The following is a 26,646-nucleotide window of genomic DNA, read 5'->3' on the forward strand; positions in this document are numbered from 1 at the left end:
GTCCCTCTGGCTCTATCCCCTTAACGTCATCATACTGGTCTAGAGGAGTGACCGGAATAAACAGGTACGCGAGTCCCCATGGGTTTAATCACCTGAATGGTTTTGAAAGTCATTAGCCTATTAAACTCAATTCCCACTGTTTCTCATATTCAGCAGGCTTCTTAGCAACAGGTATTGCTGAACCGATTTGTTTTTGAATGTGTGCATTTAATAAGACGATTGTGCTGCCCTGGGGAAATCTCTGCTTCAGATTCCTGTTTTGCTACCTGAGATGTAACAGAACTGTAAGAGTGAACAGGAAAAAAACCCCACTTAGGCTCACTATTAAGAAAGTGCCCAAGCTGTCTTTCTTTGCTTTACAGAATGTAAGGCACGTTGAGTTCTCTTGTTAGTGGCGCATTAAGAGATACTGTAAAACGACGAGGGATCTGGTCATGGGCACTGTAAATACTAACTGAAGCACAGTGCATGGTTTGCCGAGTTCAGTGTCTCAAAGCTGTTCATACTCCAATAAAAACACATTAAAAAAGAAGGAATGCTTCAGTGAATATCTGGATGTGACAAAACGGAGTTCAGAGAACATGGGCATTCTTCGAGTGGAGGAAACAACCATTTATAAACAACGCGGCAAGTAAGCTTACTTTTCAAATCGTTTAGTAGCGTGTCTTTACCTCCTGGTATTGAAAAATCACAAGCTATGTCTTCGGCACCATTGCACTTTGACACTATAAACATTTAGCATGCTTCTGCCTATAGGTAACATCTCCTGGGATGGTGTACTGTATGTATCACATTGAACCCATTATCTTGAAGTGCAGGATTAATAGTATTTAGAGCACAATTCTTCCCACCCATTTAAGAAGAAATGACTTTTGCTTGCTGTGTTTCAGTGTGCTTATCCTGCTGCTGGAGTTGGCCCCATTTTTTTGGCAGTAAGATACATTGAACAGAGTGGAAAAAACTCTCCTTGGTCATTATTTCTTCTAACCATGTATAATTTACACCCCCTCCCCCAGACTACCAATTTAGAATTGAGTCTAGACTTTGTCAAACCCAGTAGAGGATTAACAGTACAGAGCCTCGTAATGTAAAAGAAACACTGCTGATTTCAATTTGGTTCTTACTTTGCCAAACAATGCACAGCTCACATATCTCAGGAGTTAAGAGGTCTTTCTTAACCCGAGCCACCTGCACATATATATATATATATATATAATGAAAATAATTTAGATGTTTTATTTAACATAACACATCTAAATTATCAAAGAAGCTACAAAATGTTATCGCAAAAGTCTACAAAACAGTAGGTATGAAATTCAATATGTTAAGGTAACATTATTCAGCAGGGTTCATTGGACCTTATGAAGCACAATGAGTTCATTCTATATAGAGGGTGATGATGCAAAACGTTTGGCCATAGCTGTACAGTCACTGCTTGTATATTCTAGATTGAAAATATTGAATGTTGAAAACAGCATGCAAACTGTTTAATCTTTATATATAACAAAACACATTTACTCTGAAGAGCTCACATTTTATGAACCACTTGAAACTTTGCATGCATTGGTTCATGACCATGGTTATGTTTTCGGTACCAGTTCTGGTTCAGCTGTCTGCCATGTTAATCGTGAATTGATTTGCAATACCCAGGAAAAATGACAAATAGAAAAACTGAAGTGCACTATTCAATTCTGTACTGCCTCTGCTGCACTGCTGCATGTGAGCAAACCAATGACGTTGGAGCAAGGAAACTGTGAACTCATTCAGTGCCCCCTCCAATTTAAATAGCGATTCCTGTTTCCAATGTATTGAATTTGTTTCAGTGTCCTTCATCTCCCTCATCACTGTGCCAAATCTCTCTACTCCATACTCGGCCAAACTGAACTCTTGTCAGGAGCCTCAGCAAGGAAAGCAGATACTGGTGTAGACTACAGCCAGAAATCCCAGCTAAATATGTTCTGTTCCTTCCTTATAAATCTGCTGACTCTGATATTCAGGTTTATCTGTTTAATGAAAACATTATTCTCATCTTAATAGCTCTGTGTATCTTTTGATTACTGCTTGGAGTATTAAAAGGCAATACGGTATATAATGCCAGTGACAAGCGTTTGTCGATGGTGAACGGAAATGAAATGTAGGATGTATGATGCAAAGCACCTTTCAGCTCAGAGCATGCAAAGGAGACACATTATTTCATACAGGCACACTGGACCATTAAAAAGTATTTTTATTAAAGCCAAAAAAGTTATGTGCTCTTACGAAGACTGGAACATAAAAAAGACAAACACAAGTTATTTTATTAAATCCAAAGTTTTTTTTGGTTTTTTTTTTGTTTTCTTTTATACCAAAGTCTTTCTGGAAACGATCACGCCTCAAAGAAAGAGAAGCTCTTCGGTACAAAAGACCAAATATCGGATTTGAAGAAATAACGTAACACAAGTATGATATGCTGTTTTATACAACCATAACAGAAGCACAATCGAGGTGACTGAAAAAATCTCAACATGCTACAGAACTTGACCCATTTCATTTACAAGTCTGCATGCACTGTTTGAATGACAAACACATCACCATGTAAATAAATACATTGAAAATAAATAAATATAAGAAACCGAATGATAATTTATAACTTTATAATTTATTGATACAGCAATCAAATCATAGGCTACATATAGATATTTCACAGACACGTCATTGCTTGAAAGGTTAATGCATTGCTTTCTTATCCCCCTAAAGTCCGTATGGTGTAATTTCTTAAACATGCACCACCAAGCTGCTACGGCATTCTCCAGCTCCAGGAAGCTGTGCTGGAGAGCGGCTACTAGGACTTGTCATCCTGCTTCTTCTTCTGGAACTTCCTGAACTGGGATTGGATGGCGACAGCGGCCTTCTCAGTCTCTGGCGCGCCCATGTCGATGTCAAAATCCTCTGGGACATCCTTCTTGGAATCATCTGCCAGGTAAACAAAACCAAAAACAAATCAAATGATGCAGTACAGGCCTGGACTACAAGTTATTCTTAAAGGCTTCTATGGATTTAGTGGAATTATCATTTCATTCAGCCCTCATCTAAAAACATAGAAAGGAAATAAAACATTTTGATGAAACTTGGTAAAGCGTTTATAAAATGTCCCATAAGGTCTTAAAGGTGTCATCTCAAGACTCATTAATCTCATACAGCTGACCGACAACTTCGACAAAACTGCAGAAACAAGCCAGTAAGGTTAACCACTGTAAAATACCCAAGCTGTTATGTGCACAGCATTTCCAGCTTGAAAGACCCATACTGTAAAAGGTTGAGGGTGTGATAATATTGCTGTCTTGACATTTACAGTAACTACCTGCTTATTCTAAAATGTAAAGGAAAATTGTTAAAATACAGACTTATCAAATGGCACAAAATGGGAGATTGAGATTAGCAGATTGTAATGCCTTTAGCTCCTCTACTAGCGTATCGGTATTGCAGTATTCAATATCACGGTACATCAATTGGAGCAATGGTCTTGCGGTTCCTCACCATGTTATACTGGTGAGAAAATACATCCTTACTTGATAAACGCCACTTTCCTGGTCTTGGGTAATGCCTCACAGTGTGGAGATGTTCCACTAAGCCTGTAACTGGCATTCATGCCCTTACTCCAATTGAACGCTAATTTCCAAACATGTGTTTGATAAGCCCAGTGTCTGTTTCAGATCCTTAAGTATGATAATACAGTCTGTGGCAAATCCCTCAATAATTATTCATATGGTGTTTGTAAAGTGCTTCCCGTAATCTTACACAGTCTTTCACGGTTCTGAATCTTCGATGCTTTCAGCAGTGCTACTCAGCCTTGCCTTAATCTTGGGATATAGAGATGTCTGTTTGCGTACGTACCTATATGTACATATGTCAAACAGTACTGTTTGTATAGTGGATGTAGGTCATGGTGATTTTATATTTCCACATACTGACAGAACTCATATTGTAATTACAGCTGACATGGCATTCATGTTACTGACATACGTACATGGGGCCACTCTCGGTCATTTCTATTGAATGAATAATTGAGTTCTGTTGATCTTAAATTATGATTTTATTGGATACAAGTAAAACCGCAGCAGGTGTCATTGTTGAAGAATTGGATGGAGTAGGTATGCATGTTACACATGGTGAGACAGCTATTAACCTTGTGATATCCATCTTCATTTTCTACAGCGAGCTCCCCTGAGTGTTTGCAGTGCAGTCCTGCTTCTGATGGCAGTGAATGGCTCAATTAAGTCATTCCAACTCCAGTTGGGAACTACTTTAAATTGCAGCCCTCAGAAGTTACAAGTTCTATTGATTTAACTTGTTTAGCAAATGCATCGTTGAAAACCTAAGCATCTATTCTGTTTTGCTGTCGCTTTTCCTCCAGTGTGTAGTGCTATGCATTTGCGGGTTTGACAGTGCTGAAGAAGACTGCTACAGCAGAGTACTGTATGTCTACATGTATAATCAAGTAATGGGCAATCATGATGACTTTCATAAATGAGTACCCACATTTGTAGCTCGTTTTCTATTTTGCTTTGCAAATGCATATACAACATAATCATTAATAATTACAGAAAACAGGTAAATGATTAGCGATACACATAAACAGGACTTTTGAAACAGCACTTGAAATTTGTTGAAACGATATCCCCTGGCAGGATGCAGTAGACAGTGTATTTGAGCTAAAATCCATCCTTTATTTTCTATGAATTCCCAAGAAGCCGGTATATGATTTCACATGCTCCTTCTACCAAATCATCTAAATGCAAGACACTACTGGCTAGTTCCAGTTTATAGTGCTGAATCTACTCTTACAAGGCTTGTAAACACATTTCTACTGGCAAAAATATAAAACCCCTCTGACAAGGTGCTTTATTTGATAAGACATTTCTTCCCAAGTTAGATATAGCTTTAGAAATCCGTACAGGGAACATGTTTCGCACAAGCCGAGCTACTGTTAATATTCAGAGGTTTCAAGAGTATAAGCCAAGATAAGGAGAAGCTTTTCCTTCAAGAAATCTGTTGAGAAATAATAACTTAAGGGGCTGTCTAATTTAAAAAAAAAAATTATTGATTCAGTCAAGCAAACACATGCAAATTAAAGAGAGTCAAACAGGATTCCAACTTTTTTTCTGCAAGGTCTACTTGGGAGATAATGTGTAAAAAAATAAATAAATAAAAAGTCACTTCAGAAAGTAGGTTCCGATTCTGAAAATAACCTTTAAACAAACAACTCTAGCATGACATGTGGGAGACTTCAGCAAATGAAGCAAAGCGGGGGTTCAGGCAGGGAACTCACTTTTAATCAGTCAGTCAAATCAAGCTTATCAAGCATCAACAACCAGACATTGTCAATAGAAACAGCAGTACCTTATCGCTAACAACGTCATTACTTAAAAGGATTTAAATATTACCTGATCCATTACCTCCCTGCTGTGTGTTTGAGTCCGCCTCCTCCCCGGCCTCCACCTGTTTTTTGGCTTCGAAGGGGAAGCTATCCTGCCCCCTACCCATGGCTTTCCTACAGTCAGCCTCTCCACTTCTCAGCGGGAACATTTATGGGCAGGGGTTCCCCGAGGTGAGGCCAAAGGCCAAAGATGTGTTATATGTTTAAATGTGTTATGCAAGAACGTATAATATGCATCAATGTGTTATCGTGTTTAATCTGTAATACATTTTCTATCTATTGCATGAGCTCCCTGACTGAACTAAGAGTGGCTGTGTGTGTCAACGCCAAGAGAATGCATCCCATTCTGCACCAATGTAGTTCTAATGTAACAACAAACAAAACATGACAGTTGGATGTTCAGCTTTAACAAGGGCACAGCCTGTGAATGCTGGATTCCTCTGTGAATGCTGGATTCCTCTGTGAATGCTGGATTCCTCTGTGAATGCTTGTTCTACCTGGTATTGTAATTCAGTGAAGTTTAGCACTCCAATAACTGGGCTGGGAGGCTGTCAAATTAAAAATGTAGCAATTTGACCCACTCAGTTTTTGGAATTGCTCAGTTTTTTACCAATGCAATTCCAATTAAAAAAAAAAAAAAAAAGATCTTAGAACAAGCCTACCAGATGATTAAAGACTGTTAACCAAAACAAGAAAATTGCTTTTAAAAAAAAAAAAAAAAAAAAAAAAGCTTTGAGGTGCATTATTAATCTTTCCTTTCTAATAAAGTTAGAGAATGATGGGAAAATATTACAGCAGTGTGGAGTAGTGGTTAGGGCTCTGGACTCTTGACTGGAGAGTTGTGGGTTCAATCCCCAGTGGGGGACACTGCTGTTGTACCCTTGAGCAAGGTACTTTTACCTAGATTGCTCCAGTAAAAACCCAACTGTATAAATGGGTAATTGTATGTAAAAATAATGTGATATCTGTATAATGTGAAATAATGTATAATGTGATATCTTGTAACAATTGTAAGTCGCCCTGGATAAGGGCGTCTGCTAAGAAATAAATAATAATAATAAACTCAGTATAATAAAATGTACCTGATGTGATGGTGCGACAGACCACAACAGTGCAGTGGCCCATTAGATTATTATAATAATAACACAAAAAACATCATGTTTAAGGGTAAGGGATACATTTCATGTAAATCTGTCCCTCACTCTTTTCTATTAGTATTATGTAAAGAAATGATACAATTCTGCTAATTATAAATTATTCTAACTGGGTCACCTTATTTCCATGAACAGGCTATTTTTAGGGTATGACAAGTCAAGTTCAGACAAGGTGCCTTCAACACAGATATTCTTTTTTAGCCAGAGAAGCCAACCCTGGTCCCCCAGGAGCACCGACATTCAAGATTCGTGTCTCTGACTGGGTCCTAAATATTAATTTCAAACCGACATTCCTTTACACTGCATGTGGAAAGCATGGGCAAGCCACAATTAAGGTACAGCTTGGTATAGCATTGTAAATGCATAGCATAAACATGGTATACATGAAATGCACAGGGTACCTTTTTCATGGGGAGGCAGAGTGAATCATGTTGTTGTTGTTGTTGTTGTTATTAATCTCAACCTGTAGCAAATTTAAAAGTCATACCACATCCTAAAATGTGGCCTCATAATTAATAATAATGAAAAAGGAAATTCTCTTTGTCAAAAGAAGAATTATCTCGAAACATAATAAGAAATAACTCTTTCCTTTTAAGCACAAATGCAAGCAATATATATTTCGAACAAGGGTATGGTATTACAGGGCATCATGCCTTCCACAGACCACTTTTTTTTTTTAATTACAAAAAGACGGGTCCTATTTTGCAAGGTATTGCCAAGAATCTGAACAAGTCAATAGCAGACCTCAGTGGGAATTCTCCTTTCTGCAATCCGAGGGCTGTCTAATGAGTGAGGACTGACAATGCTGGGAAGACAATTTCCCCACTGCATTTGAAGCAGTCGAGAATAATGACCAAGGTCAGACAGAAAAGGCGTGCAAAGCAGATTGAAAGAGAGGAACAGAGAGAGTGGGGGGGGGGTTCTCTTTTGAGTGTTTTATCCTTTATGTTTTTCAGGATGAAACTGGGTTGGGTATAGACAGCACAAGATGAATGAGGCTGGTGGCTGTTTAGAGGTTGTGAGGTTGTGATGGGGAGGTGAAGAGGGTATTCCAGTGGGTTTCTGGTTGCCGGGGAATAGAAAGAGTCTTGCTTTATGTAATAATGGAAAATGCTGCCAAGTTCATCTCTACGCAGCTCAAATGTTCTGAAGGTGGAACATCACTAAAAGGTAAAGTAACAAGGGCTGGAAATAGGACTCCCATCGCACATCAGTTGAAGCCGTTTCAGATTTGACTTTGATTTTAGTTTTAATTAGCTTGTTCTCTCTGCGGTTTTCCTACATACGCTCCCAGTAAACCGTGCCTGGTGGCAGCTGCTGTGTAATGGAAGTCTCATTCCCATCGCTTAATGTAAGAGGAGTACCCGAATCGACGACAGCTGAAGAATATAGAGAGTGATGCTGTCCAGGAATAAAACAATTTGAACGGTATAATAAGAATAATTCAAGTTGGGTGCCTGAAAGAACTCCAGATGGACAGCCAACAGTAATGACATGTAAGGCAGCTTGTTGGTAAAAGTATTTACACGAATTATAAAACAACTATCTGCTAAATGGGTGCAGGATGAAGAAAAACCAGAAGAGAAATGGGCCGTAATGCAGCCTTGTCAACAAATGATCAACTGCATTTGGCTTTTGTGAACTAAATAATGTAATTAACTGGTAAATAAGCAGACTATGAAGCGGTCAGCTCATTAACTGTACTCTGATCCGCTAACAGTACAAGCCTGCTAAATATTTCATGTAATGTATGAGAATCCTGAAAGCTTTCAAAGTCAAACGGCAGATCATTTCAAATTATACAGAGGACAGTGTTGGTATCCACCTCCCGTCCATAAGTGAAGCATGGCCACCCTTGTAATCAAGTCCGTTCTTGTACGCATGCAAGCACAGGTCAAAGAGCATGTCCTGCATCAGCAGCCCCTGGGTGTGGGGAGAGTGCATTGTGTATCCCACTGGCGATTAGCATGATTTAGATGACTTCCTACCACTACACTGTTTGGATGTCGAAGCAGGAAAGCATTAAGTATGTGTTGAGGCACCGCACTGTAGATTCCAGCTCAGGCACTATTAATACCTCCAGCCGTAGCTTGAATATACTGCATATTTATCTTTAATCCAAACACTGTACACTGGTCCTATACCGGAACTACCTCTGGGACCCATCACAGAATGTAAATGATAAAATCAGGCGGGTTCAGATGTGGTTCAAGATGAGAGAAACAAGCTCTCTTCTGGGGTTTCTTTAATGAAAGTTTTACATTTTCAACATGTCATCTTTCTGTGTTTGATTATTTACAGCGCTTCTTTCGACCTGGAACATTACTTACAAAGAGCATTTCATAAATATATATTTTATAATGTGCCATTATGTAACAGCTGGGAATGGTTCCGGAATAAATGGAACATCCTGCTGCTGAAGAGAATTGTCCTTGAGCAGCTAGCATTGGTAGCTGTGGGGCCAACCTCCCCCAACCACACAAATACAACATAATCTATCTAAAGGTATTGTAGTTGAGCCAGTGTTTGTCTTCACATGGAGGTTTTTGAAGAGTGAGACATTAAACCTGTAATGGTTAACAGAAGATGCATGCGTGGGCTGTGTGCATTTAACCCTGCAATTGAGATGCTTGCATTCTTGCTCCAGCTGTGTGGAATATTTGCTTGCATGGCTGTTCTTTAATGTATAAATCTATCAAACCAGTTTAAAAAAAAAAAGAATTGCAACGGATATGTTTTTGTTTAAATGCCTTGGGTCATTAATCAATGACTCTGTCGATTATGATATTGTGGAAACGTGCTCAGAAAAATGTACATTATAACCTATCGACACTATCTAATAACATAACCACATGATTGCTACTCACTTCATTAACAATCACATTATCAGCACATTTCACATTGGGTTCAAAGCGTGTTACTGGCTGCAAAGCATGCCAATCATTAGGGCAAAGCAGCTCTTTGGGTAATGCCAAGAAAGAAGGTGGTGAAGGGCTGGGACAATTTCACTCTCCAGGTAATGCTTCTTTTACCTAGTATAGTACTATATGAATCAGCAGTTGGGAATTCTGGCCCGTGATTGGTTAAAACCTCATCATAGGAGCAAAAATAGATTGAACTATTGCCCTGACAGCCTTGCACCACCGGGCAATAGTCTCCATCTGTCATGTGATTGGTTCACATCACTGTGAGTTCCACCCTTTTTCAAAGGAACATTTTTCATGTCCACTGCTCACAACAAGAGAAAATGGCTGAACACCGATTCTGTGACTTAACAGAAAATGAATTACAAAACATACCACAAAAGAAAGATGCTCCAAACACTAAAATGTAGTTAAATGAACATGTTTTCTAGAAACATGTGTGGCCTATCTAGCGAATGGAAGTCCAGGTAAGATTTATCATGTTATTTTGGTTAGCTACAACCACTTTAAGCTCACATTAAGCCCTGAAATGAAATCAGGTTTTTACCTTGTCCTGCGGATGTTTTGTTGTTACCGCCAGTAGCTCCGGTTCCTTTTCTCTGGAAAAAAACAAAACAAAAACAAAAACAAATGAATGACCATACATTGTTACATTTGATGCTAACATGCATAAAGAAAAAAGTTATAAATAAAATGCCTAAACATACAAAATGTTTTCTAACTGTCAAGGCATTCAGTAAAATCATTGACCTTATCCCTACGACAGATACCAAAGAAACGACTGTAATTCTGAGAGAAAGACTACATTTACACAGCCGTGGCTTAGCTGTCAGTTACAGGAAACCTGTATAATTTCTGATATTACAAACAGCGACTATGAGTTTAAATGTTTAAACGTTATGCAAATATATGCCTAAATGTTAAACTGTTGTCATGAATGGGCCTGTCACATAATACAGATGCTAGCCTTAGTGTTTATACAGTAGGGCGTGTACAGTGTAGATCATTTGTTTCCAAATGAATATTTATTCAAAGGCTTTTCCATAGGCAGTACACATGAATGATGCGCACATGTACTTGAATCTTATGTACATAAATACTGTAGTCATTTATTGACCTCTTTCCCTTATTGACACAACTAAAAACAATATAAAAGTGAAAACAGGGCAATGATAGAGCAGGCTTGTGAGTTCTAGGGTGGCGGTATTAAGATTCAATGCAGTTTATATGATTCAAACAGACTCATCAGCAGCATACTGTGCTTACACACCGGCTCGGGAATCTGCCTAACAACTAGTCATTGGCACCACAATTGTGAATACATAACCCCAATTTGAACTGTTTCTTTGTGGTTCTTATCGTAATACCTGAAATGCTGTGTTTTTTTCTATTTTTGATAAATCAGTAGTATGATCAAACATCTTCTACTGATTCTTTTAACAGACATTTCCCAGTACTGTATTTATTCTCTCATAGTAAATCTGGGTATTACTGGGTTTAAGCAGATAGAAAAGCCACATTCCCCATTTCACCAAGATCACAGAATCAAGAGAAGAGAGAGAATGAAGGAAACCTGCTGTGAATTAAATCATCTGTAACCATTTTTAAAAAAAATTGTGTCACAATCCTAAAATTCTAGGTGATGCAAAACTTTTGGCCATAGCTGTATATAGACAGTTGTTTGTACATTACCAAGGATACCCATTGACGCAGACTGTTTTAATGGGGACCAGGGGGATCAATGTAGGTTTTATTTAAAGAAACAGGTTGGGAGTTGTATGGGGAGTACAAATGGAGTGTCAGATAACAGGGGACAGGCTAGTTCCATTCAATCTGGGTCACTAATCTCACATTTCCAGTAAGTAAACAGCTACCAAGTCCAGGGTAGAGCTAGGTGCCACCCCCAAGGCTACCATTACACAGATATCTTTGTATGAATTATTAAGTACAAAACACAAAATTGTGAAATAGCTAATACTGGGTCACACAAACAGTAACATACAAGTCAATAAAAAGCAATAGACACAGACTGAGAGAACAAGTGTTCAAGAGACATTTTGAACAGCAGAAATCTATCAGCGCATACCCAGCCTGCATTTAATGGTGTTTACTGAAAGGGATTACGTTGTTATCAACATAGAGGAAATTGTCAATGCTAGTTCAGAATATGAAACCTCTGTACAGGAAAACTCATTGTGTTAGTCGTTAGGGTTCGAGTTAGGATTAGAGTTAGAGTTAGAGTTAGGGTTGGCGCTGGGGCTGGGGCTGGGGCTGGGGTTGGGGTTGGGGCTGGGGTTAGAATTAGAGTGAGGGTTAGTAGTGATGGTAGGGTTAGTATTAGGGTTATATAAATCACCAAAATTGAACTTCCAATCATCATTAGCACAGTTTCTTTCTGAAAGGACCAAACCCCAATTACATAAAAAACGATTAAGAAATAACCAAAGAGTACTCGGATTAAGCCCTAGATTAAATGCCAGAGTAGTTTATTTCTAGTTTATTGGATGTGTTCCTTTCCTTTCCTCGCCCATAGTCTAGTTTTGGTGCCAAACTGAGTAGCACTTTATTAACTGTAAATTTTGTCTAATTATCAGTCATGTGAATTCTATTCATGTTTACCTGAAAAAAAAGCCTGGATATCTCATTGATCTCTATGGTCCTATGACTTTCCAATAATTCTGTATTGACCAATTTCACTATGGACTGCAAATGTACTGAAGTATGACATTATTGCAAAGATCCTTTTGAAGCGCGTTGGACAGAAGGACCCATCAAACTGTAAGAAAGGGTTTTTACAAGAAAATGTTCTGCAATGCAACCCAAGGGACTAAAAGCCTCTCACAAGAGAACCATTAAATGAACTCCAGCTTCCTGTGCCAGTTCCACATGGACAGGTATCTACAGCGAGACCAGCGCTGCTTGACACCAGGTAATGCAATCTGATGACAGAATCGACCTGTTAGACGAAAGACACAATGCAGCCAGGGAACCTAAGTTAAATAAGTGTGTACACTCCACACGATATAATCAAATTAATATTAGATTTATTTTTCATATATCGTTTTATAGTAACTGGGTACAAACTGTTGTGTCTGAGGCAGTAAGAAATGTACAGCTATGGACAAAAGTTTTGCATCACCTAGAATTTTAGCAATGAGACATAATAAAGCAAAATGAGTTCTATAGGGTGATGCAAAACCTTTGGCCATAGCTGTAGTACAGCTCAGGTTTAAGAGTGTGCAGGTGGTTTGATGGTTTAAGATTGCACATAATAAAATACTGGCGTTTCTCTGTTCTGAAAGGAAGAACACATACCCAAAGGGTTTAAATTACTGTTACGGCCAGTGGTTAAGAAATGCAATGTTGGTTAAGGACAGTGGCTTTTGGGGTCTGGTTGCAGCCTACATCTGGCAGCAATGCAACTGCACGGCTATAGCCAGTGATGCTCTCAACAGATCCAAGAGGGATTTTATCACAGGACGGATAGTGACAGAATCCCAGCAGGCTTGGGCTGAGCCTAATTACAATCCATTGACAAGGAAGAAAGTGACGTTCACCACTGTTTCATTAGACGGTCTTTGCTGTTTACACACAAGCAGTCACACACACACACACGCACACACATACTTACAGCCTCCTCCCTTGCAGCAAAGCAAAGTCAATGTTAAAGCAAGTCTAAAGGAGCCACTTATGTTGCTGTTAATGGATATCCACAATTAAAATGTGTCCTTTTGCATGAATTGGGATACATTTTAAATAAATTAAAGGTTCTTTGATGCTGAATTTTCTACATTTGAAAAATTGGATCCTTCCGTATCTGGTAGTCACAACCTCCATTTTAAACCCAGCAGGTTTGAATTTCATGTTTGTTTCTACCTGCAGCTGTCTTCAAATTTCTGAGTTTGTTTTGCAAATGTGACGGCAGGTCAGTATTTGGTTATATAAAGTATACTGCACATCACAGTGCGCATCTGTCTCAGCCCATTTAATAGCACAATAAACATGTGGTTCGTCGTCCCTGCTGCATTAAAAATGTCATCTGGAGGTCATCCAAAGCCATCAGAACCACCTTATATATAAAAAAGACATTCATAATGTTGTAGCAAAGTGGGTAGTCACGTCACCCCAAAGAATGTTCAATGCACAATCATGTCAAAGTCCATTACAGATGTTGTGTAACCACATTTCACCTTATTAGGTACAGTGCATAATATCATCAAAGATAATCACACATTTTCTCAAACGCCTCACCTCACTTTGCACTGTTATCTTAATCATGATATTCCCAATCATTCACCTTGTGGGTTCAAGGCGTATGTAAACCGAGAGTGAAATGGTACGCTGTACCCATACTAAGTGCTGGATCAGACTGGGTTACAGTACGCCGTGTACTGCTTGTGATCAAGTTGCATATCATTAGGCACTTCAAGTAACTAATTGCTGATTGTAATCATGCCCCAGCTCATTATGTGCACACTATACATTCACCTCATTACTCGCATTGGGATCAGCCTCTGATATGGACTCACTGTGATTCCATCACACTCTTCAGGGTCTCCACAAGGTCTCCTATCATATACCAGCAGATCAAACCCCATTAACACAGTGAGTGCTCTTACATCCCACATCTGTAGATGCTGTTCAAGACCAGGGAGGTGGGGAATTCATGCTTCAGCAGAATTGCAGTGTTGGGATATATGAAACTTAATGAAAACCTTGACAGATTTTCATAATTTCAGGTAAAGTGAAAGCAAGCACACTTAATTTAAATGTCATTAACGATGTGTCCTCTCCACCCGATTTCAAATTAATCAAGCAGGACTACGATATGGCATTTAAAATCCTGTTTACTTGAACGGCCTAATGGAGTAAAAAAGAAAGATACTTTATATATGATACACAATATAGAGGACTAGGTATATACATTTATATAAAAAAATTACTCTTTGAAGTTGTATAATGTTGTTACTGAAAGAAATACACTAAATATGTTTATACTTGCACTGTTAAAGGTGTTAGTTTAAGCGTCATTTTTGTAGGGATTTCAGTATGGCTGTATTAAGCAACTTTTTATATAAAAATAGTCTAAAACTGTGGCCATATGATCCAGAAACCAGCAGAAAGTAATGCAGTTACAGCACTGTAAACACAGTACCTGAGAGGGCTGTTTGATGCAGGAGAAGAGCATGGTGTTTCAGATAATCACATGTTTACAGTACATACAGAAGTCAAAACTGTTTTCATTCATTTGTGTTGCTGTTCTTGTTGATTTAAATCATGATTGCTCTTTTAGATGTTTCAAGATCTTAGACAGCAGGCCCTTCACCAAGGAAGATGGCTTCACTCTTAATTATCTTCCAGGTCAACATGATCTATAATATTGGGTTTAAAGTCTGTTTTCATAAGGCATGGACATGCCAGTTAATACATCACACTGGAATGCAATTACCAGCATAACGCTTTGTGAATCCTTCCCCAAGCCCTTTTGTCAGGGACAATGAATAACATAAAAATATTCATTGAATGCCAGCACTAAAAATGTCCTTGCAAAATATTGTACAACTGTGCCCGGGGTATTTCTCCCTCAAGGAAAGACGGAGAATTAAAGGAACTCGTTTTGAATAAATTCAGGGCAGTCTTAAAGGTTAAACTGGATTTTTTGACACTAAACCATCACCTGAAAATAAAACTGTCAGCTATGTGCATCGTCGCTGTCTGTGCACTTGACTGAACAAATGGAGACCCTGCATCGCTTTCATTTTTAATATTGCAGTATTTCAGCACTCGCCCAACTTAGCAGGAATCACTTTGTTATTGCTTTTAGTCTCTGGACATCCTCACATGAATACAGGGATGATTGTTACAGATTTCAATGCTAATTCCCACCATACATAGACATGTCAACAAGCACGGAGAGAGAGTCTCCAACAGCCAATCCCATCTGGATGTGTGTTGTTTTTTTTTAATGATATCTTGTTTACAGTTCAGCTTTAAGTGTTTTAATTTATTTTTTAAAAACCTTCATTTGTTATGCTACAGAGCTCAATGAGCCTTGAAATTGGTTGGATTGCACTGTAGATATTTATTTCATTAGGTCTGGCTTCAGGGTTCAGCACTTGGTGATACATGCAAACATCAGTTCTCCAACACTTTATATCCTTCAAGCTCCTCTAATATACAGGAAATGGTTGTATGGTTATACAAGAGAGTCGTAAAGAAGCTAATTGAAACATGGACCGTACATGGTCTCAAAACGGATTGGTTACATGCATCAGATCAATAGATGCAGTGCATACAACAAACACAGTCAGGCTCACTACAAGCACAGTAACCAAGAACAAAAGGGAATGTCTTCAAGTCACTATTTAACATTGACCGCAAATTGATCTTTCGCAATTACAGCGGTATAGAATTCCAGGAGACGAGTGCATCGCAGCTGGAACCCCAGCATCACTGAAGTCTGAAGCTGGTGTTGCAGGAAACAGCACCAAAAGAACACAGTCAAAGAGCAGCGCACTGCACCTGTGATGCTCAGATGTTGCTAAGATCCCACCAAGCTGTAAATAATAAATACTGTCCAGGTGCTTTAGTCGGCATGTTCAATGTTTCTTTTTTTAAAGGACCCCTTACCCTTTTTATGTTGTTTTTCATCCAATCAATCGAAACAGTTCTGTGTTCTATTTATTCAGTATTATTTATTCCTCTTATTCACTCCACCGCCTACACAGTGTCCGAGAAGGCTTGGGACAGAATAGGTTACCTTATAATAGTGGAAATGCAGATACAAGCACATGAACTCCTGATCTCACGCATTGCTGTACCCCCTCCACACTTATTCCAACATCCTTAAACATTCCCTGGAATTGAAATAGGAAAATTCACTGGATCCCCCAAAAATTGGGATTGGAATTTCCTTCCAATGCAAGCGATCAACACAAGAGCTAACTAGTTCACAATAGCTGAGGAAGGGACAATAGCAGATTCCTTGTAGCTTTCTGTATAGTGTGCCTTTTAAAATAATCATGTACAACAACGGTCCAGTGTCTTAGTTGAAACCTGACTGTGTGATGCTGCAGATGATTTATACATACGTACCCGTAAATTGTACAAAAACTCGAACAAAATGGTACCTTTCCTCGCTCTTCCATTACCGTAACAGGATTTTGTTTTCAAATTGGTAACCATGATTAATACAACAGTCAATACAACACAAATTACTTTCTCGTGGTTTTTATAATGGGCCTTTTATAATGAGCATTCTAAATTAGCCGCTTAATTGGTAAACACTGGGGGGAAATAATTTTCAGCGTAAGTGAGAAATAAACACTCACTTCATACCGAGGTTAGCAATATGTAACACACACTTTTGCTCTGCCCCTCACACGACTGATTTCTTTGTTTGGCACATGGCACCTCAAATATCCGGATATATAAAAGGCACACCCCTCCTTGTTGGATGTCATTTTCAGTCACAAAGACTAAACCAGCACATTGGTATTGAGTGTTCTGGTTTCTGTGCACCACTGATATCCTCGTCATATCAGGATCAATACATGCCTTGCACCTGACAGAATAGAGTATATGCACAGTGCCACCTATTGACTGAAATGCACTGTGCAGTTTTATGTCGTAATGTATGACCCCACATGGATTGTATTAATTAGTGGCGAGAGAACCAACTAACACAAGCAAAGGGGCATTCAATTCCATCAACTCAAATGATCCCATGGATGTCAAATTTAAAAAAGCTGGAGAACGGAAAAATTCAAAAAACATAAAAACAAAGCCAGTCTTATTCATAAAACAAAATGGCCATGTTCGTGCTTGCAGCAAAAAGGAAATATTATACATAATATAATATAACTATGAAACAAATCATACAATATAATGCAGTGGAGTGGGTATTTATTTTGTTGAGTTTAAGTTGTATTAAATACAAGTTTAAATATACTATATATATACCACTTAATGAAGCACTATCAATCCCAAACAATATCGCTGATGAATTTGCTCTAAACTAAACACAGCTGAACTTGACGTTATAGTTCCAAAGCAAGATGAAAGATGAGCTCCTGTCTCAGTGCCAGAAAAAAAAGGAAAACTGCAAACAAAATACTCCTATTAGCTGGATGCGTATCTGAGAAACGAAACAAAAAGCACTTGGATTCTGAATTCCAGCCCCGTTGCCAAAACTATTTTAAACCCCAAGCAAAAAAAATAAAATAAAATAACCAGCCTTTTCATTTTTCAAAGCTTTCAACACAATTCTGTAATGGGAATGCTTGTTAGTCCTGTTCACTTAGCAGGACACTTACCTATTCCATTCAAAGACCCGCTTTCCTTTGAAGCTTATGATTGATCAAAGAGGCTCCACATCCCTAGCCTTAATTCGAGCCTCAGCAATATATTTCTGACCTTTCTGGCTATATTGATGCCATGTTGTTTGATTCCCTTTCCAGTCTCCACATGCATCACTACAAGAGACACTTTTCTAGCAACGCTTGCAACGGCGAGCATATCAACGAAGCCTTTGACCGATAGTCAATATGAAACTAATAATACAATCTGCACGCTTAGATGTCCCCACGGCAAATTAACCCCGACACAGGGTAGGATTCATTAGAAAACAGATGCGTTGAAAGCAGAAAATCAAGCTGATGTGTTAAACGGCATAATGGCACGAGGAGTGTCAGTCTCTATGAGGGGTCGGCTTCTGCATGCAATATGACTTAGAGACAAGACTGAATAAGAGGCAAACATGCATTCTGATTGAGTCTTTGATGGTCATCACAGCTGCACAAGCTATAGCCGTGCAGGGAATGCAAATGCAATATAGTATAAATAAAAAATAAGGAAAAATACCAAGAAAAAAGAAAAAAACACTGAAAATATATATATACTTGGAATTAAAAACAATCGTTTTCACAACTGTTTCAGATAAATAACTGCATTTTTTTTCTCTAAAATTAAGAATCAATTACCTTTACTTAATACTTAATACAGGGGTTATTAATACACACTTTTGCTTAAGAGGGCTGTAGAACAAATAAAAGTAACTATTCCCTGTAACAAGATATAGAGGCCTGATAGTAGGAGCTTGGTTGGCAGGTACTTATGCGAGGGCTCCATTCCGGGGTAGAGACATTGCTGTCGCACCCCCACATCTTATCTGAACAAATTACAGCAGGAAATCATGGATGAACAGATCCTCAGAACAATTTAAAACGCCAAAGCAGACTCATCATATCGAATCAGTGTCATCGTGAGCACTAATAGAGGTCTTAAACCCTACTGACACTTTGTCAGAGCCTCTATGCTGCAGCTACAGTGACAGGCATGAAACATGCTTTTAACATGCAGGCACAGAAATGGGAGTGGTTATGCAAATTTACAACAACTGGGGAAAGATATCAAGATGGATCACCGCTGATGCACAAAGGAACTATTGATTCCTGTTGACTTGAAAAGCTCATCAGCGCATTGCTTAAACAAGCTGCTTAAAACGAAGAGGTGAAAACATTTCCAAATGTGTTTTTATTCACTGGAAAAGCAGGATTTGAATCTGGACACAGTTTTGTTGCTTTAAAAAAATGTAAAATGCATGCATTGCAATGCATCTGAGTTGCAGATATTTCAAAATGAAAGCAGCAAAGGGACTGGTTAGAGCACTGCTGTGTGTGTGTGTGTGTGTGTGTGTGCGCATGAGTGAGGATCCCAATTTGATTTCAGTCTCCATTACAGGGGAAATTAGTCTGGAGGAGGTCTCAGTTCATTCCCTAGTGGGTCGTTTTCCAATTCAAAAACCCATCACGTAAACTGATGTAATGACTTTGCTTTCGCTTGGAGGAGGCGCTGCACTGAATAAGGAAGAGGCTTTCCCTGACATACAGATGACCCTCAATCCCTCCCCCCTGTACCCTTACCAGCCCTGGAGTGCTAGTCTCCCTGACGCAGTCCCAAGGTTAACGAGTGCAACAAAACCCTGCTGTGCGCAGCACTGGTGAAGTGAAAATACTGCAAGTGACAGCAGATATTAGGTCTTAATTAACATGCACTCATCAATGAACAGACTGCTTCCTTCATTCAGTATCAGGTGCCTGTGCAGGAGGGACACGCATACTGTACAGCAGCAAGATCGTATCTGGACCAGAATCAAAAGCGAGCCTGTTGCTTAGGAGAACACACGCAGTGTTGAGTTTCCCTCAGGTAACCATTCAGACCGTGGCTTCTGAACCTGGAACTTAAGTGAACCCTTCTTAAATACCCCAGGAGGTAAATGAAGTTAGGTGGTCACAAAATAACAGCTGAAGTCAAGTCGAACATTCCGGCTAATGCCTTCTTCAGTGTATGAATTAAACACTGTATCTGGTGCTATTGGTTTATGTCAGGGCTAATTAAACACTGTATCTGGTGCTATTGGTATATGTCAGGGCTAATTAAACACTGTATCTGGTGCTATTGGTATATGTCAGGGCTAATTAAACACTGTATCTGGTGCTATTGGTATGGTCAGGAAGGGGTAGCCCGCTGTAAGAGCTGCATATAAATGAATATTCTATTTATGGGTGATTGGCTGACCAAGTTGAGTAGTAACTAAGTGTCTATCTGGCTCAGTTAACTAGTTAAACCCAGGTTTAATCGCCAGTCACTACCACTTCATATTACATTAAGAATGATGGCACACCATGCCAGCAGTTTCTTACAGCAGCGTCAAACAGGCCTCTGAAGCCCGTACTAGAATGTCGGTGTATGTTTGTATAACTGTGTTCTCTGTGTAATAACCTATACAGAATATAGAAGTCTCTTCACCACCTGACTGCTTTACCATGCTTTCACTATGCTTTATTACACTTGGCTATGTTTTTTCCTATGGGAAACATTTGTAAGAGGACCTTTCTAGCAATTCATACAGTATAGATCCAGGTCTACTACAGAGGTTGTGGCACAGCATTTGAACCATTTTCATTGGGTGTGCTGCTGCAATATAGTAATATATCTTTAAAGTGTTAAATAACAAACGAAAATGCCGAAACTAGTCAGTTACATGATATAAAACGGAGACAATATCAAACCATGTGTCCCTATGAACTAGGGAGTTTGACTGAAATAAATTTATATAGGATAAACGTCAGTAAAACCACTCTCTATTTTTTTCTTACCAAAAATAATAATTTAAGAAATCAATCTGTCCCGTCTCCGTTTCGCTCTGAATGGCTGGGGGTCGCTGTCAGTCAAATCAGTGATTCCTTAATAGGCTAGTGTAGTTTTAACATCAGTCATTTCATCCTGTCCTGACAGATCTCGTTGGCTGAAGCAGCGCTAGAATGCTCTCATTCGTTTAAATGACTGTCAATCATCAAGACATGCACCGACTGTGCACTTTCATTTGCCAGCTACAGCGCCTGTCATTCAAAGCGCCTACTTTGAAATGAGCAGGTTGGTAAGCTTTTGCTATTACAGATATACTGTGACAGTTACTAGTTTGATTTGAAAATGGGGCGCAAGAAGAAAACACTTAATGAGTATTGTGCACAATACCCTGATCGACGGCTGAAGTCTCCGCTGCAGGACGAAGCGGGCCAGTCTGCCTTGCCTCCAGTGAGTCCAGCTGTGCTTAGGAGAGGGGCGGAGCTCGGAATAAGTGCAAGTTACAGTTCTGTTCAACTCTCATGTTTTGTTCTGTCTGTGCATATTGTTTTTACTTGTAAATGTATGCTATAAAAGTCTGCGTAATACACTTTATATGCTGCGTTTTCTACAGTTTATTTGAGACATTGTTTTAATTTGTGTAGGATCTATATCTATACAAGGTATACTAGCTTCACTGTGACCAAACGTTATTTTAATTGGAATGTTCGTAACCATGGTTTTGTTGCATGTCGAATATGATAAAGGGGTTTCTCTAAATGAGACGCTTTTCAATGGTATAAAAAGTCTGGGTTTGTTTTTTAAGCATAAAGGTCGATTTCAGCCATGCTCTGCTTGAATTGAAAAATAAAGATCGAAAAGAACGGTAAATTCTTTCAAAAATAAACGTCGATATTAATCGTCGATTTGGAAAGAAAATAAAAATCAAATAGTAGCAAGTATACATAACACACCGTATTAAAATTAAAATACTCAAATATTGTTTCTATAATTAATCAGTATTATTAGAACACAATTGATTTCAAAAGATTACTGAATATACTATATTTTCCCACCTATTATGAACTAGTTGTTCAGAAATAATATTTCCTGGCTCTTTTTTAACAGCTACACTTATTTTCAATTGTCTATTTTTACTTTACATATACATAAGAACCTTTTAAAATATCAGTTTAAAAATTAGTTTTTAGGTTACTTTAAAATATAATAAAGGCAATTAGGTTTGACAACTTGGCATTGCAAAAAAGTAATTAGACTATTAAGGTATTGAATAATTTGTTCATCATAACATTTTATTTAAAATCACATGTACTGTAGTTTCATTTTCTAAAATGTACAAAGATTTTGAGCAATAACTAATATCTGTAACCAAAGTTATAAAATAAAACAATTCTAAGCATCAATTTCATGATTATTTGTAATAGTAAAGGTACTGGTTCTCTAGCAGTAATACTGCATAAAACATTTTTGACATAACCTTTAATCCTTTCAGAAAGATCCTGAATCTGATTTGTCCAGTAGCTACTTTAAAGCAAGAACTAATGTCTGGATCACACATTGCCACTGCATTTGGTCTGTGGACCTGTACCAAAAATCAGAAGCAATTTCTAGCAGTAATGTGTCACTCTGTTGACCAGAAGTGGAATTTGATTTTGTAATGTGTGCTGTTAGTGACAGTGGTGCCAATGCTGTAGGTGCTGCCAGCTTCTTAAATTGAAACGGCACCTTGTTTAGCTCATACATTACACCTCTGTCTGCAGGAGATGATCTTTCCCAGGCAAGGAAAGCAAGTGTTACTAGAGGAAATATCTGCAGCGAGTGAGATGTCGATCCATATCCACCCTATTTAAAAGCTGACCTAGTACTGGGAATGCCTATTCAAAAGTGTGCCTGGCTGAACCTGGATCTGAACCAGTGCATTCAGAGAGACTGCATTACATGATGGAGCTCAAGCTTGCCAGTGATTGAAAAGGTGATCCAACAAGCGGAACAGTTAGCCATTGCAGCCTTGAAATTGAAGAGACCAGCACTAAACATTGCTGCTGAGGAGAAGATGCTTCTGAAAGAAGTGAGATGCTGAAGCCATTTCAGGAAGCAACCACCTCTTTCTGGGGCAAAATATCCTACAGCATCTCTCATTGTGCCCACAGTGGCTGGAATTCGCAGAGCACTTGGCAAGACTGAAGTGAAGTCTGAACCTGGATCGAAGATGAATGACTACCTTTTGAGTCAGATCTCAACAAGGTTATCAAGCTACGAGAACGAACTTCATTTTCAGATGTCAACATTCCTGGATCCACGGTTTAAAAGCCATCCCTTCAACAGTCAGCAAAAAGAAGCTTTTATAAAAGGTTTGTTTGTTGCATGTGAACCTCCTGAAAGGGATCCAGTTCCAGCCCAGACAGCACATCCATGTGGCAGTAAGAGCATCTACCAGCTAATCAAGCTCTATAAGCATGCAAAGCAAGGCTTTTATATTATATTCAGCTCTTAACAATTTGAGATGCCAAGTTAGAACAAAAGCTTGAAACCTAAAAGTTGTTTATAATTAAAAGGAGCGGCTCTGGAGCTGGAGCAGAGGCTGCTGGAGCCAGCCTGGAGGTGGAGCAAGAGGTCTCTGTCAGCTCTGGAGCTGGAGCTGGGGGTCTCTGTCAGCTCTGGAGCCAGCCTGGAGCTGGAGCTGAACCACTGGAGCCACTGTGGAGCTGGAGCCAGCAAACCTGCAGCACTGCCAACCCTACTATGAACTGATCAGATGAAACAAAGCTTTGTTTTGCCTGGGACCTATTCACAAAGCTTCACAAGCTATTTAAAGACTGTTTTTAGAATCTGTTTTGATAGATTGAGTTTTGTATGCATGCCTGTTGTTAAAGAAAGCAAAGACAGTTTAGATCAGTTTCATGAACACCAGCCTGTATTTAATTAATCAAAAACAGCTCACGAGTTACAGAGATTTGAATAGTGGACACTTATTAATCCGTTTCATTGCAGATCTGATATAAATGCAACACGGCAGGCAAGACTGTAAAGAAAGACTAAAAGCTGTCTGGAAGAAACCTTATCTTGCAAACAAGGACAGAGACCACAAGTTCATTTTAATAGGATGTTCTGTTTAAAAGTGCATGGCCAATCGTGTAGGGTTATTATTATTATTTTCTTTTTTGTTGTTGTTGCAAGTTTGCATTTTATTTAGAGCCTCTATAAAATCTGTATTTGGAGTTAAGCCAGTTTAACCCTACTGCCACTGCTCACTGAAAGGAAGATATTCTGAAATGTACAGTCTCCTTGTTGACAGAGATTGGCATATGATGTCTGGTTGTAGAGCATGATATTTGCTAAATCCTTGGCCATGTTTCTGTTTAAGTAAATCCATCTAACAGTGTTCTGCGTGCTATACAGTAAGCCCTGGATGGCAAATGACTATTACCTGCTCTTTATTACAATAAGGCCCATTATGAGATGTCTGTCATTGTTATTGTATGCAGTCATGTTAATAAATGGGTCTATTAATCACCTTGGGGGTGAACCTCAACTGGATAAATATTGAAGAGCAGCAGTATTTAGATCATTTTAATTGCTGGTGGAAATCATTAAGACAGAGTAAGTCCTGCATCAGAAGTATATTTGATGCTTAATGTTCACTTAGCTCCAATTTCTTTTTCCATATGGGAAGCAATTGCAGGGCATAACTGTGGGCAGTCCAAAAGGAGACCTGGACACCCCACAATTTCAGATTCACTGAGTATTGGTTGATAGTGTCATCAAACTAGATCTTCTGGAAACATTAACACAAAGATGTGTCGGGTTTCAGTTTCAGAATATTCCCTTCGATTGATAACATGAAGCAAGCATATCGGCTATCTAAAGCAAATGTGGGTTGTTAGGTTTTTCCAGGACCGCTCACCAATTTAAATCTTCAAGTGCATTCAGTCTGAGTCATCCCAGGTTTTCTGTAAGGGGTGTGATCTAGTTTCACTCACAGCGTGAACTACTCTGCAGCAGGCTTTCATAAATCACTCCTGAATTAATCATTAGAAAATATAATCATCAGGAATAAAAACGACACTCTACACAGACTGAAGCACGATCCAAAGCCACTAGAAATAAAATTACACCCATAGCAAAGTCAACTAAATTAAAATGAACATGTACATTTATTTTTCATCCAGAACGATAAAACGGTATATGAATACTAAATGAAACTAGTAAAAAATACATTATTATTATTATTATTATTATTATTATTATTATTATTATTATTATACATGTGTCGTTCGTTCTAAGAGTTCCTGTTGTAACCTGCTTTGTATCAATGCTTTCCAATGTACATGCATGACAGACGGTAATATATGCATACTGTCGTTTCATTTGTACCATCTTGTGCACAAATGCTTCGTGATCACAAAACGAATGCATTTGATTGCTCTAGTTTAGCTATAATTCGTTTCGTTTGTTTTCCCCAGCAACTTCAATGAGGTATAATTAGCTGCAAGTGCACAGGGTGACCACAATTGGTTTTATCTGTATTACTGTGCTGTACATCAGGCAATGAAAAGTTATTGTAGGGTTAGCTGTAGTTTGGGGTGTTGTTATAACGCAGCATTTACTCCCTCTGTCGGCTCACATGCATTGCTGTTACAGAACGGAGAGGTGCCTTCGACAACACTCAGTCGAGATTAAAGGTTCGTAGGAGAGATGCTGCGGAAATGATAAACTGTACAATAGAGTTGAGTTGTGTCAGGTAGGTCAGCCGTGGAAATATGCATGCTAAACTTCAAGTTACGATGATGCGTCAGATACCGTACACAAACGCTCAACGGTCAAATCTGCAACACTGTTAAAAAGTTACTGCAACTTAATAACACATCGTGTTAGGAGCTCGTACTCAGAAATAACAAAACACACACGAAAACCGTTGAAATCGGTCACGGCATCAATCAAACACAACTGCAATATGAAATAAATGTGTGCTTGTTCTTTTTTTTTTGCAAGTGTACTTCCTTATCCCTTAAAATAAATCATAATTTTTACCCCTGACACTCTCTGCTTCATCATATAAACCATCCATAAAAAAGATCTTAACTCTTATTGTAAAAGCAACCACCTACCTCGCTCATGGCTCTAAAGTGTAACCTCTGAGACGGGTTCCAGTACTATCGGCTGTCAGGATTAACAGATTTCTTTTTCACAGTGGCTGGCTGCTTGAGGGGGGAGCTTTTTTTAAAGTATACGAGTAACTCCTCAGTGTCATCACGTTACCACCAAACCAATGAGAATGCTGTCGGCAAATGTGATCATCCCCCAACTCTCTCCAGTCGCCACCCAGCGTTCTAAAGTATTCATGCGCTCTGTAAACCTCTTTGAATTTGCTGTGCACGGTACAGTAAGAAAAAAAAACGACCTTAGCCTCGGGAAAAAAGAAAAAAAGGCATTAATTATTCCAAAGGGTATGAAATTATTTCCCTTTGATAATAAATTACTAGGAAGCTCTGTTTTTTTTTTTTTTTTTGCTTTAATTCCGCAAATACAATGATTATTGCGAGGTGTTCGTAGGACCCTCTGAAGTCCGAGGATAAGACTAGCATATTAATTGCTATTATCCCCCTGTGGCCCGGTTAGATACCTTTCCTTTCAGGAAACACAAAATATGAATAATTATTTGTGTGTATAATGAGTAAGGAAAAAAAAAAAAAAAACATGATCCCTTTCATTTGAAGAGTTGTTTTAGTAATGTTTTAGCCGCGGTGTCTAATTACTATCTCCTTTGCATTTTGTTCCAGTCTGCAAACAGACCGAAAAGCCCTGGAGATCTAATCATGAAGGGCTGTATTCCATTGCATAGGAAACCAGTGACGTGTGTAAATGAACCCCCCAAAGAACATTATATTGCATTAGCTTGATAACACTTAACAGAAGGAACCATTTTATAATGTAATATGAATAGGCCCACTATGGGTATCAATATGCAGTTTTGCATTCCAGTTATTAATGCAGTTTGTACGTG

The 26,646-nt window shown here is 38.7% G+C and overlaps 1 protein-coding gene across 1 annotated transcript; it reads right to left on the minus strand.

Moving 5' to 3' along the window:
• Window positions 1-2,210: 2,210 nt before the first annotated feature.
• LOC117406785 (calmodulin regulator protein PCP4-like) lies at window positions 2,211-25,892 on the minus strand. The gene is made up of 3 exons (XM_034922505.2): window positions 25,751-25,892; window positions 10,042-10,093; window positions 2,211-2,952 (listed from the first exon to the last, which is right to left on the minus strand). Exons 1-3 carry the CDS (start codon window positions 25,757-25,759, stop codon window positions 2,822-2,824), a joined length of 192 nt encoding a protein of 63 aa, XP_034778396.1. The 5' UTR covers window positions 25,760-25,892; the 3' UTR covers window positions 2,211-2,821.
• Window positions 25,893-26,646: the final 754 nt, after the last annotated feature.

This window comes from Acipenser ruthenus, chromosome 8 (genome assembly GCF_902713425.1).
Source record: "Acipenser ruthenus chromosome 8, fAciRut3.2 maternal haplotype, whole genome shotgun sequence".
Taxonomy (NCBI): Eukaryota; Metazoa; Chordata; class Actinopteri; order Acipenseriformes; family Acipenseridae; genus Acipenser; species Acipenser ruthenus.